At 37.3% G+C, this 12,324-nt stretch overlaps 2 protein-coding genes across 2 annotated transcripts; both read right to left on the reverse strand.

The window, feature by feature from the left end:
- Positions 1–1,977: 1,977 nt before the first annotated feature.
- Positions 1,978–2,962, reverse strand: LOC129312312 (fasciclin-like arabinogalactan protein 12). Its single transcript, XM_054954852.1, has one exon. The coding sequence runs from the start codon at positions 2,944–2,946 to the stop codon at positions 2,113–2,115; it is 834 nt and encodes a 277-aa protein (XP_054810827.1). The 5' UTR covers positions 2,947–2,962; the 3' UTR covers positions 1,978–2,112.
- Positions 2,963–4,897: 1,935 nt separating this feature from the next.
- Positions 4,898–6,169, reverse strand: LOC129313204 (fasciclin-like arabinogalactan protein 12; the record flags this gene model as incomplete). Its single annotated transcript, XM_054956170.1, has 1 exon — positions 4,898–6,169. A coding segment is annotated over one exon (846 nt), but the record flags the coding sequence as incomplete, so codon positions are not given.
- Positions 6,170–12,324: the final 6,155 nt, after the last annotated feature.

The raw sequence follows: 12,324 nt of genomic DNA on the forward strand, positions 1-12,324 counted from the left end.
AGAAAATTTCTCTAAAATTTAAATTTATTTATAAACAAGCTGAATATAAAAAATTAGAGCTAAATATATGAATGTGAGAAATTGTATGATAAACTTTAGAGTTAGGGTTTCAGTCCTTTAAAGAGAATTTGAATATGAGAAATTTTTATTAAATTTATAAAGATGAAAAATGGACAACAATTTATAGAAATTAATTTAAATTGAGGGTAATAGTTTAGAGATTAAATGGGATTACTTGTTGGATAGAATAAATTATTAAAACTTATTAAATAATTATATTTATTATTATTAATTTTTGTAGATTTGCATCTTTGCTGGTGGTTTTGTGAATATTACATAATACACAGTTTTAGTTTGAAAAAGAGATAGTTATGGTTATTCTTTTTATATTGCCAAACTGTTATACACTATTAAATATATAAAAATGTTTTTGGGAATGTTGTAACCATTCAACGCTTATTTGATTGATTTTGAAGGGTCAAGAATGACATCATCAATTATATAATTATTTTTTATATATTTTTAACTTGTAAAAATAATATTCCCTTTTGTGAACCAATTTGTGACTTTATTTTGCAAAAGATATTATTTATGTACATACATATTATGAAATGAGATTTTAAATTGATTTATTAATATATATATATATATATATAATTCTCATTTGTTAGTGAGATAATAGATCTCTTTTGTTACTCCTTACAATTTTCAGGTCAGAGTTTTGGAAGGTTATAAGAAAAGGAGTTAGAGAATTGAGCGATAACTCAATTGTCCTGTAGGTATAGGACATGCTCAATTTACACTTTGTTTATTGTTGTGACTTAGGAATGTGTATTTATTGATTTGGAAGCATTTAATAAATTATGGTATTTTGAATCTTTTTAAATTATTTTCAAGAATTATTTTATTTGATTTTGAGATAGCCCTTGTTCTTTTATTAAAGTCTCCTTTCGTTTTTGTTTAACTGATGAAAAATGGTCGTGGGCTTGAAAGGTTTAGTTGTTTTACTGTTATGTCTAATTGACAAATTTGGGTTATTAATATATGACAATTTTTGGTTTATAAAAATAAAAATAAAAATAAAAATAAAATTCTTCTGAATTACATAAATAACAATTTAGACCCTTAAAATGATATAATTTTAATAAAGTTTTTAAGAATCTCTTTGTCAATAATTTTGATAGTAAAAAGATCATTTTACTCTCACTAAAAATAACAAGTTTCAATTATAACTTTTATTCTGTAAATAGCAAGAATTGAACAAAAAATTAAAACTTATCAAATGTAATTTCTGTTATTAAAAAATAAATTTCAATCGCAACTTTTATTTAATGAATGACTTTTATTATGTGAATTGTAAGAGTTAAACAAGAAATTATAATTTGTCAAGCATGATTTCTATTATTAAAAACAAATTTTTAAAATAATAAATTCTTTTCACAACTTTTATTTAAAAAATCATAACTTTTTTTAAAAGAATTGCAAGAGTGGAATAAAAAATCAGAAATTGTCAATAAAAATAAAATGATCTTTTTAATTTAAAATTTATTGATAAAAAAATTATGATATTTTGAATGATTAAATTATTATTTATATAATTTCAATGAATTTTATTATCATTTTTTTTAAAAGCAAGGCTGTTACAGCCACCATTTATTACACATTGACACCTATCATCCAGTTCTTTTTAATTTAAAATTTATTGATAAAAAATTATAATATTTTGAATGGATAAATAATATTTTGAATGGTTAAATTATTATTTATGTAATTTTAATGAATTTTATTATCATTTTTTTTATAAAGCAAGGCTGTTACACCCGCCATCTATTACACATTACACCTATCATCCAGTTCTCATGCCATTTTGATTTTGGTGTCCTAAAGTCGGCAGTAATTTGCCGCCAAAGAAAAATTAACAGCAGTTATTGCGGACACAAAATTAACGGTAAGCAATAACACAAAATTGATTTCTCTTCTCAACGGTTTGAAACCGCAAACAAAATCACATCAATCCTATGCGATTGCTGTTGAAATCACACGAGATAAATACCATAAGATAAGAAAATCAAGCAACTAGATTTAAAGGTAGCTTCTGGACACGAGTATTTTTCAGGACAACATCGACGCTACCGCAACTAAAGCAACTCCAACGGAAACCATGGATGTTCCTTGAACACTGACGGCAACGGAGTTGTGCTTGGTTGTCTGAACCCCATCTTCTTCCGAAGATTCATCTTTACTGGCTTTAGGTGCCTTCGCCAAAGCCGGCGCCAGAGCTGGTGGCTTTGGCTGAAAGAAGTCTAAAGGAAGAAGCACCTTGTCCACATGATAAATCGCAAGCTGCTTATCGGAATACACAACGCCGGTGATCGTGGCATTCACCACACCCGTCGAAATATTCACACTGCTCCCGTAAGCTGTCACGTTCAACTGCAACCTCGTGGGGCTGTCTTCGGCCAGCGTCCGAACATGGTTCGTCAGAGAATCAAAGTTGGAGCTCGACACGTAAGTGGAGAACACGTGGGACTGCAAGAGTTCGATCTTCTGGTTGTCGTCCAGAGAATTCAGGAACCCTGCTTTGAGTTGCGAAAAGGCACCGTCATTGGGAGCAAGAATGGTCAATCCCCCAGACTTTGTGGTGATGAGCTGAGAATTAATCTGGTTGATTATCTGGGTTGTTTTCAGTAATCGGATCAGGAAACTGAAAGATTTCGCTTTTCGTAGGATTTTAATGATGTCATCGGAAGAAAAATCGGAAGCGTCGGAAGAAGGTGATTGGGGCAGCGTGGGGAGTAATGTTTTCGCCGGAGCTAGCGCTGGAGAAGCAGGGGAAGGCTTTGCAGGGGGTTCAGGTGACGCAGCACGTGACTGGGCTGAAGTGATTGAGGAATGCAAAGAGGAGAAGAGGAGGAATGAGAGGAAGAAGAAGGAAGGTCGCTTCATGTTGGTGATGACAAGAGGCTAGTGAGTGAGTGGGACTAGTGGGGAAGAGTGGAGGAAAGTGAATATGTAAAGAGGAAAAGAATTGATGGGGTAGGGTGGGTGAAAGGTTTTAGCTATGAAATAGAAGGATTGGTGCAATTTGTGAAGGTGCGATGGGAGGTTTAAGGTGGCGCATCAGTGAAGGTAAAATTGACACAAGCAGATTAAGATGATGCGGCTACCTAGCTGGCTAGCCACTTCCTGTATTGCTTAAGAATACAGGGAAAATTAGAGACTCTCTTAGTTGGGTGTGAACGTGAGCTTTCCAATGAGCCTGTTACTGCTAATGAAGAGAGCATTATCGCCAATCACTTGGAGGAGCCATGTGATCAGTTCAATAATTAGCAACGCGATGATCATGGGGTTTATCACCCAATGCAAATTTTAGACATGCCTGGGGAGCCTTATATTCGGATGGTCCAGTTGTTTTCAATAACTGCAAATCATCATTTATTTATGGTATTGTTATTATTGCTGGACTGGGCCAGTTTTCTGTGTTTGTTTTAAGCACTCTGCTTTGTCATGTATGTGCTTGATTCCATCCTTTTGTTCAGCCATTCCTAACTCTTTTCACATTGAATTATGTTGATGCTTCATGTCACTAAACCTGACAGCATTTCTTTCCTCCATGGGTAAGATTAACATTGAGACGTTTCAGAATTACGCCAGGATTTCTTTATGGCCTTATATTTTCCACTGACCGTGTAATCCATCTATACTATAATTTAAGCCAGAAGCTTGTCTCTTAAGTTTAAAATCATTGCTTACACCTAATTACTCGCATCTTTTTGGGAATACAACCACACCGAAAGAACGTCATTGTTCTGAAATTAAACCTCGAGGTTAAGATATAGGCACAGCTCGTTGGAATTAAAAAGGATGCCAATTATTGGTTACATAACTTAGAAGCGTTTATTATTTCCCTTGATAGTTTGCCTCATCATGAATGAAAGTTCATCTAATAATCTTTTTCATGCTTCAACCTGGTAATAATCTTTTCTTTTTTTGGGGGCACCAAACCAACAGCCCGGGCCTAAGTAAGAGATTTGGCACTGAATAGTAATGTGGTTTGTTAGAAGAAAATCTATCAGAGAGCATCGTATGAGACAGATACCGCTTGTGTGCTGGCAATGCAAACACAATGTCCTGTGGAAGAGTGGGCCGTGACTTTGCTTGCTATAGTTTCAAACGTAGCATGGCGTGTGGGTTCTGATTTATTTGCATTTCTGATTCAGGCAATGAAAAAGTTGCAAAACTTGACAAATCTACTCGAGCTCTGGCTTGGACGCAATGCAAATAAAGATGTAAACTCGCGTGGACTCTAATGCGTCCAGAAAATTAACTTGAAAAGCAATCGTCCGACTTCAACGATATGATTTGAGGTACGTAGTTTAATATTGTTTTTCCTCAAGTTCTAGACAAAATATTACTTTGACAAGGCAGCCTATAACTCATGATAAGTTTAAATGTTAATTTTATAAAAAGTAAACATTATTTTATGTTTAATTACAAAAATAAAAAATTATTATTTAATTATTTGTAGATTTCATTATATCTTAGTGAATTTATATTTATAAAAAATAATTTACTTATTTACTTATTTTAAAATTTTATAATTTTTATATATTTCCACATTTTTATGATATTCTTTCTTATCTACCTAACAAATTTTTTTGAAAAGCTATTTAAGATTGATTCTCACCATAATAAAAAGCATGATTATTCTATTTGATTTCAAAAATTTAAACAAACATTATAAAATTTCACAAAATAGATTTTTTAAAAAAAAGTGATTCCCCCCCCCCAAAAAAAAAAAACTAACCAAACGGCCTTAAAATGTGAAAAAAGAAGAGATTATATTAATGAAAATAATTTATAGGTTCAATTTCCTTAGCTAATGTTTAACCAAATATGAATATTAAAACTGCTTTTATTTTCTAGCCGCATGCCTTTCATTGCAAGAATACATCAAATTGACCCAAAAAACAAACAAGAGAAAATTAAAAGCCCTTTTTCCTTCCGATGAACAGAGAGTGGTCAAAAGCCTTCAAAAAGCACATATAACTCACGACAAACTGACTTGATTCATATTTCACATAAAAGAATTGGACAAAAGAAAGTAGAAGCGGAAGAAAAGAAAAGGGAGAAAGACTTATTTGGAAAACACTACAAAATGTTGACCGGTCGCCTTCAATTCAATCGAACCCACCCCCAAGAATCATGCAGCAGCAGGAGGAGGAGGAGGAGGAAAACATCGGACCCAATATGCACCACATAGTACATACACATTACATACACGCACGTTGCTTCATTCTTCGTCTTCAACCTCCCTTCCCGATCACAACCAAAACCCTATCACTGCAACTCCAGCAATGAGCCCCCACATCTCTTTCCTCTGTTTCAAGCTTATCGCAGCAGAGTCATCCGCGGGAGAAGCAGGCCCCTCCGCCGCTTTCTTCTTCGAGGCCTTCGTCTTGGCAGTCGCTGGAGCCGGTGCCGGTGCAGGAGTCTTGGCCTCAAAGAAATCCCGGGGAAGAAGCACCTTGTCCACTTGATACACCGCCAGCTGGCTATCCGTATACACGGTTCCGCCTACGGTGGCATTGACAACTCCGGTCGTCATGTTGACTTGGCTGCCAGAACCCGTGACGTTGAGGGCCAAACGATCCGGATCCGCCCCTGCCTGAGTCCGCACGGGGTTGCTCAAAGTGTCGAAGTTTGAGAGGGACACCAATGTGGGCAATATGTGGAATTGAATGAGCTCGTTCTTCTGCTGGTCGTTGAGGGAATTGAGGAATCCCGATTTGAGGCTGGAGAAGGCATTGTCGGTGGGGGCGAAGAGTGTGATGCCACCGCTTGAAGTCAAAAGCTGCGAGTTGATCTGGTTAGCCACTTGGGTTGTCTTGAGAAGACGGATCAGAGTGGTGAATCCCCCGGCCTTGTTGAGGATTCTGATGACGTCTGTGGGAGGCGATGAAGGAGAAGGAGCCGGAGCCGCCGCAGGCGACTGCGCTGAGGCTGTGGAAAGACAGAGAGCAAGAAGAAGAATTGAGAAGTGTTTCATCATGGTGGTCAAGATTGGAGTGATGTGTGTGAGGGTGAGTAGTGAGGAATGGAAGAAGGGGAATTTATGGAGGTTTAGAGAAGGGGTTATCTTGAAGTTAGGATTAAGAAAGGTTAGTGGTTAGGATCTATGGCAATACATGAGATGAAAGGTGGCGCGTCAAAGCATACAGAGAGAAAGAGGGGGGGATTTGGGATGAGTTTAGTAGCCAGTTGGATATTGCTTGGCAAGGAAGGTAACACAGTGAGAGTGGGTGTGTGTGACGAACGAGAATGAAAAAGAAAATAATGATTGCGTAGCATTTACTTGTTAATGTTCTGAATTTAGAAAATGAAAGGAAAGAAGAGGAAGAAGAACACATTGCTTGCCACAATCTTAAGGAAGAAGGACATTATTTGATTTGAATTATTTTTGGCAGACAAAATGAGAGAGCTTGACGCTGAACTCAACCCCATGGATGTTAGCCTATCACCTACGATGAGAATAGCTACTTACTAATTAGTCGGCGTTGATTGTCTGTAGGTCACCTCTGCTCCTTAATTAGTACTTATGATTATGATAATCAATCCCTAATTGGGAAAAGCTACAGGTTTTAAATATAATTAAAAGCTTTATTGCTTTCCGCAGATCACAAATTTCCCCCTTTTACAGGCCATGATCATCTTTTATCAAGAGTTTTATTTATCCCATAAAAACAGAGTATTCATCGTTCATTTATTGTTTTTCCTCTGCATGAGGAGTTCGGAAAAAAGAAATCAGCAGTGGGTTTGTTCTGTTTAATTTCGTCATTCTTACCCAATCAAAACGAGTGTAATTGATCAAGTTATTTTACTGCTTTGGGCAAAATCAAAATCAGACCAATTTTCTATTCAATAAAAAGTTGGCACCAAATATTTAATACTCGCAGCTGCGGAAATAAAATTTTCAAATAACAAATTTCACTTCCACCATTCACAAATTTATGACACCATAAACAACTTCGATTTTCATAATTAGCGTTAGGTATTAATTATTAAATATATAGTATGGATATATTACTAACAACTCATTCATAGATAATATAAAAAATAGATGTTTATGAATATAAAAAAAAATAGAGGTTTATAATAATATATAATTCTAATATAAGATGCTGGGTTCAACTATCAAATCGATTTCGTCAGAATTCCATCCAAATAATTGGTTTTGTTCTCATGTAGAGTAAGTCTGGCCAAAAAAAGGATGAGGAATAAAGTGACTAGATTGAATGGGGATGATGGGAAGTACAAAGGCCCTAGACCAAATGGTTTCTCTGGAATTTTTTTTATCAAAAGGCGTGGAGTGGGTTGAGTTCTGATATTGTTGATATGGTTAGGGAATTTTTTTTATAACAATGTCAGTCTGGGACATGTGAATAGTACCAATGTGATTTTGATTCCTAAAGTTGAGCATGCAGAAAGGGTGGGCCAATTTCAACCTATCGGTTTATGTAACTTTGTTTACAAAATTATCTCTAAAAGACTGTTTAATAGGCTAAAGAGCTTGCTGTCTAGAATTATTTCAGGTCATCAAAGAGCATTTGTTGCTAATAGATTGATTCAGGATAATATTATTATTGTGCATGAGGCATTTAATTACCTAAAGCATAAGAAGAAGGGTATGAAGTGTGGAATGACAGTTAAAATTGACATGAATAAGGCTCATGATAGAGTAAAGTGGGATTTTATTGAAACTATGATGAAGAACGTGGGTTTTAGAGAGAAGTGGGTGGCCTAGATTATGAATTGTGTGAGATTTGTGAGTCTCAATTTGGCTATGACTGGTAAGAAGATTACTGATTTGGGTTTGCAAAGAGGCATAAGGCAAGGAGACCCATTGTCTCCATACCTTTTCATTATAGTTTTTGATGTGTTATATATCATGACTCAATGGTATGTGGAGACGGGCAAGCTTGGAGGTATCAAATTGGTAGGTTTCTAGTAATCTCTCATTGTTTCTTTGCTAGCAATGCCCTTTTTTTTTTTTTTTGTGAATGCCAAGAGGCAGAATTGTAAAGTTTTACAGCATATTCTGCATGCTTATTGCAAGACTTAGAGTCAAACAATAAATTTTGATAAATCATGTGTTTTTTTTTCTAAAATACTCCTGATGATGTTGTAAATGGAGTATTTGTAGTGTTAGAAATTACGGGTAGTAATAATCCTGGAAAGTATTTAGATATGCCTATGTTGTGGGAAAAGTCAAAATCTGATTCTTTGACATTTGTAAAGGATAAAATGGCTACCAGACTCCAAGGGTGGAAACAAAAGTTCCTCACTTTTGTTGGTAGATAAGTCTTAGTGAAAGTTGTAGCGAATGTGATCCCAATTTATCTGATGTCACACTTCCACTTCCCTAAGAAGGTGTGTGCTGATCTTGATAGCATGGTTTTAGAATTTTGGTGAGGCAAAAGGAAAATGAAGGGAAAATTCACTAGAAATTGTGGAAAGTGATGTGTAAAGCCAAGGGTGAAGGGGGAATGGGATTTTGAGATTTTGAGTATTTCAATAAAGCTCTCCTTACAACTTGGAGATTGCTGCAAAATCCAAATGAAATGTGGTGTAGGATGTTGAAGGGTCTTTATTTCCCTGAGTGTGGTCTTTTGAAGGCCCAAAAAGGAGGGAGGGCTTCATAAGGACGGTCAAGTATGCTTGAGGAAAGAGATTTTCTTGCTAAGGATTTGTGTTGGCAGATTAATATTGGTATAAAGGTTTGTATTTTTGGTGATAAATGGATCCCTCATGCTGTTAATCACTCTTTGAATTAGACAGAAGTCTGTGAAGTTTGGAAAAAGTTGAGAGTTTGTAATATTATTTGTGATAGGAAGTGGAATTTTGAGGCAATATATAGAATTTTGAATGTCAAAGACTGGAAATTGATTCAACGGGTCAGGATTCCAATAATGGTGGGTGAGGACATGTGTGTATGGATGGATAATAAGGATGGGGTGTACACTGTAAAGAAGGGGTATAGAGTGGCTAAAAGTAGATTGCAGTATGTCAATCAAGGAATTGGTTGTTCTAACTTTACTTTTGAGAGGTTGTGGGATTGATTGTGGAAAATTAAAATGCCTTTAAAAGTGAGTCATTTTATGTGGAAGGCAATAAACAATGCTTTAGCTACTAAAGATGCATTGTTTAAAAGGGAGTGTGCAAGTAAACCCCAATGTGAAATTTGTAAAACTGATGTTGAAACTGTTGAGCACATGTTTTTATGCCCTTAGGTTAAGAAATGTTGGTTTGGCTCATTGTTGGGTTTGAAGCTTGATGAGAAAGGGATGTGCAGGCTTGATATTTGGTTAGAAGGTTAGTTAATGCAGTAGAAAGAAGTTAATGATTATAATGTGGCTTTTTTTTTCTAGCATCTGTTAGGAAGTATGGAAAACTAGATATGGGTTTATTTTTGAAAAGGTTGATGTGGATGCTATGAGTTGTTTGACAAGAGCTATTAGATTAACAAATGAAGCAAAAGGATGGGGGAGTCAATTTTCATTAGGAATTTGGCTAAAGGCAGCTCTACATCAGATGACAGTTGTGATGAGAGCTTTGGTATGGATAAAACTTGATGTGGGAGTTGTAAAGTTGAATATTGATGGGGCTTTTTATAGGGTAAGGAAGAGAGCAGTTACTGGGCAATTGGCCGAGATCATAATGAAATGTTTATGAGGGTGTAAGGATAGAGGCATTTTGTCACGATTCATCATTTTTCATGAGGTTAAGGAGCTCCAGAACATTCCAAAACCCTCCAGAAGGCTCCCGGGCAACCTTAAGAGTGCTAGAGAGTGCAAGAACATTCTAGACAAGTCTACACAACTCTAGCCTCAATATTTTAACATTTGCTACTAGATCTTTCCATTTAAATATCTAGATATTTGTTGTAAATATCTAGGAGAGGATTCTAGAGAATGAATTATAACCGTAGGATCAATTCAATCTCCACCGTCCATTAAGGAGGTGGGAAATATCTAGATCTAAGGGGGAGGCCTATAAATACCTCACCCCTCCTCATTTATAACACAACCTTTGAGTTCTCAAAGCAATACTACTCTCACATTATCCAAGCTCTCTTTCAAGTATCCTTATCCCACTAGCTTTCCTTTTCCTCAACTTAGCCAAGCATCCTCCTTTCATACAAGTTAGGCTCACTTAGCAACTTTCAGTGAAGATTGTCTAAGTGCCACACGGGTCGAAAGACTAGCCCCATGACAATTGGTATTAGAGCATAGTTCTAACCTTTGTGCTTGAAGGAAGGTATTGCGCAATGGCAATCGAGGAAGGAAACATTGTTGGCGTGGAAGCGCAAGAGCAAGCTCGTGTACATGAGGAGCAAGCTCATACCAAGTCCAAGCGAGAGCAAGGCCGGAGAAGGGCACCCGCAGGTGAGTCCCTTGAACCTCGTGTTACTAGCTTGGAATCTAACATGGAGGAAGTGAGAACTACTATTGGGGGACTCGACGATCAACTCAACAATCTCCTATAAGAGAATGCTGAGGTAATACACATTGCCAAGTCAATGATTGCAGAACTTGGCAATAATTTGGGGGAGGATATTTGTTCCCTTACACATGATCTCGCTGATCTCCGCAAATATGTTAGAGATGAGGTGTGAGGTCTACGCTCCCAAATGAATAAAATTCATCATGAGTGAGAATCTCATCACTATGTAAGCAGCCTTATTAGTGGTAGTACTTCAAACGCTACTTCTCAGGGTTTAAAAGTGCCCAAGCTGGCCATGTACAATGAGGCTCGTAGTGCCACAGTTATAGAGAACTTCCTCTTTGGCCTAGAATAGTACTTCGAGGCCATAGGAGTCACTGATGACTTAGTCAGAATCAACAATTCTTTGACTTTCCTTTGGGATGCAGCCCAACTATGGTGGCGGAGAAAGCATGCCGAGAGAGAGAAGGGCATCTACACTCTCAACACATGAGAGCTATTCAAGTCAGAACTCCGTAAGCACTTTGTTCCCCATAACGCTGAGACAGAGGCTCGAGGTAAGCTCCGTAGGTTGAGACAAACTGGTAGTATCCCTGACTACATCAAGGAATTTACTACCATCATGCTTGAGATAGAGTACTTGTCCGACAAGGAAGCTCTTTTCTACTTCATGGACAGACTCAAAGACTGGGCTAGAGTAGAGCTTGATAGGCGCAAAGTATAAACTCTAGATGAGGCAATTGCGTCTGCTGAGTGCCTAATCGACTACTCTACCAAGTCTAAGAAGTCTAATCCTGGTAAGAGTAGGGGAGACAAAGGAGGATAAAAGAAGAACTCCGATCGTAAGGATGATGGTAAATCCTCTGGTGGAAGTGCTAAACAAGACAAGCCATCCTCAACCAAACGTGATGCCTCGAAGCCACTAAAGCTATGCTTCATATGCAATGGTCCACACTGGACTCGCGACTGTCCCAACCGCAAGGCTATGAATGCCTTGGTCGTTGAAATGAAGGAAAAGAGGGACAAGGATCAACAGATTGACCTTGGTTCCCTCCAACACTTGAACGCATTGACTGGGCTCTTTTCTCCATCTAAGAAGGAAGAGAAGGGTCTACTTTATGCTAATCTTGCCATCAAAGGCAAGGTTACCTCTGCCATGTTCGACACAGAAGCATCTCACAACTTTATGGAGGTTGAAGAAGCAAAGAGATTGGGTATCCAACTCAACAAGGGAGAAGGCACCATTAAGGCAGTGAACTCTCCAGCCAAACAAGTCCTTAGGATCGCCAAGGATGTGAAGGTGAAGATCGGGGATTGGCAAGGTACGATGGACTTTACTATTGTCACCTCCAGAACTTGCTGAATTAAGGAGACAACTCTAAGATCTCCTTGATTCTAGGTACATCCAACCATCTAAGGCCCCATATGGTGGTCCAGTCCTCTTCCAAAAGAAGGATGGTTTGCTACGAATGTGTATCAACTACAGGGCCTTGAACAAGATCACAATCAAGAACAAGTACTCGATACCTTTGATCGCTGACTTGTTTGATCAGCTTAGAAAGGCCAGGTACTTCTCTAAGCTTGATCTTTGATCGGAGTACTATCAAGTATGTATTGCTACAGGTGACGAGCTAAAGACAACCTGCGTGACGAGATATGGAGCATTTAAATTTCTTGTCATGCCCTTTAGACTGACAAATGCCCTAGCAATGTTTTGCACCCTCATGAATAAGTTGTTCCACCCTTACTTAGACTAGTTCGTGGTAGTATACTTAGATGACATCGTAGTGTATAGCAATACTCTTGAAGAGCATGCTTTAC

This window comes from Prosopis cineraria, unplaced genomic scaffold (assembly GCF_029017545.1).
Source record: "Prosopis cineraria cultivar Desert tree isolate PC_DT_omini unplaced genomic scaffold, ASM2901754v1 PC6, whole genome shotgun sequence".
In the NCBI taxonomy this organism is placed as follows: Eukaryota; Viridiplantae; Streptophyta; class Magnoliopsida; order Fabales; family Fabaceae; genus Prosopis; species Prosopis cineraria.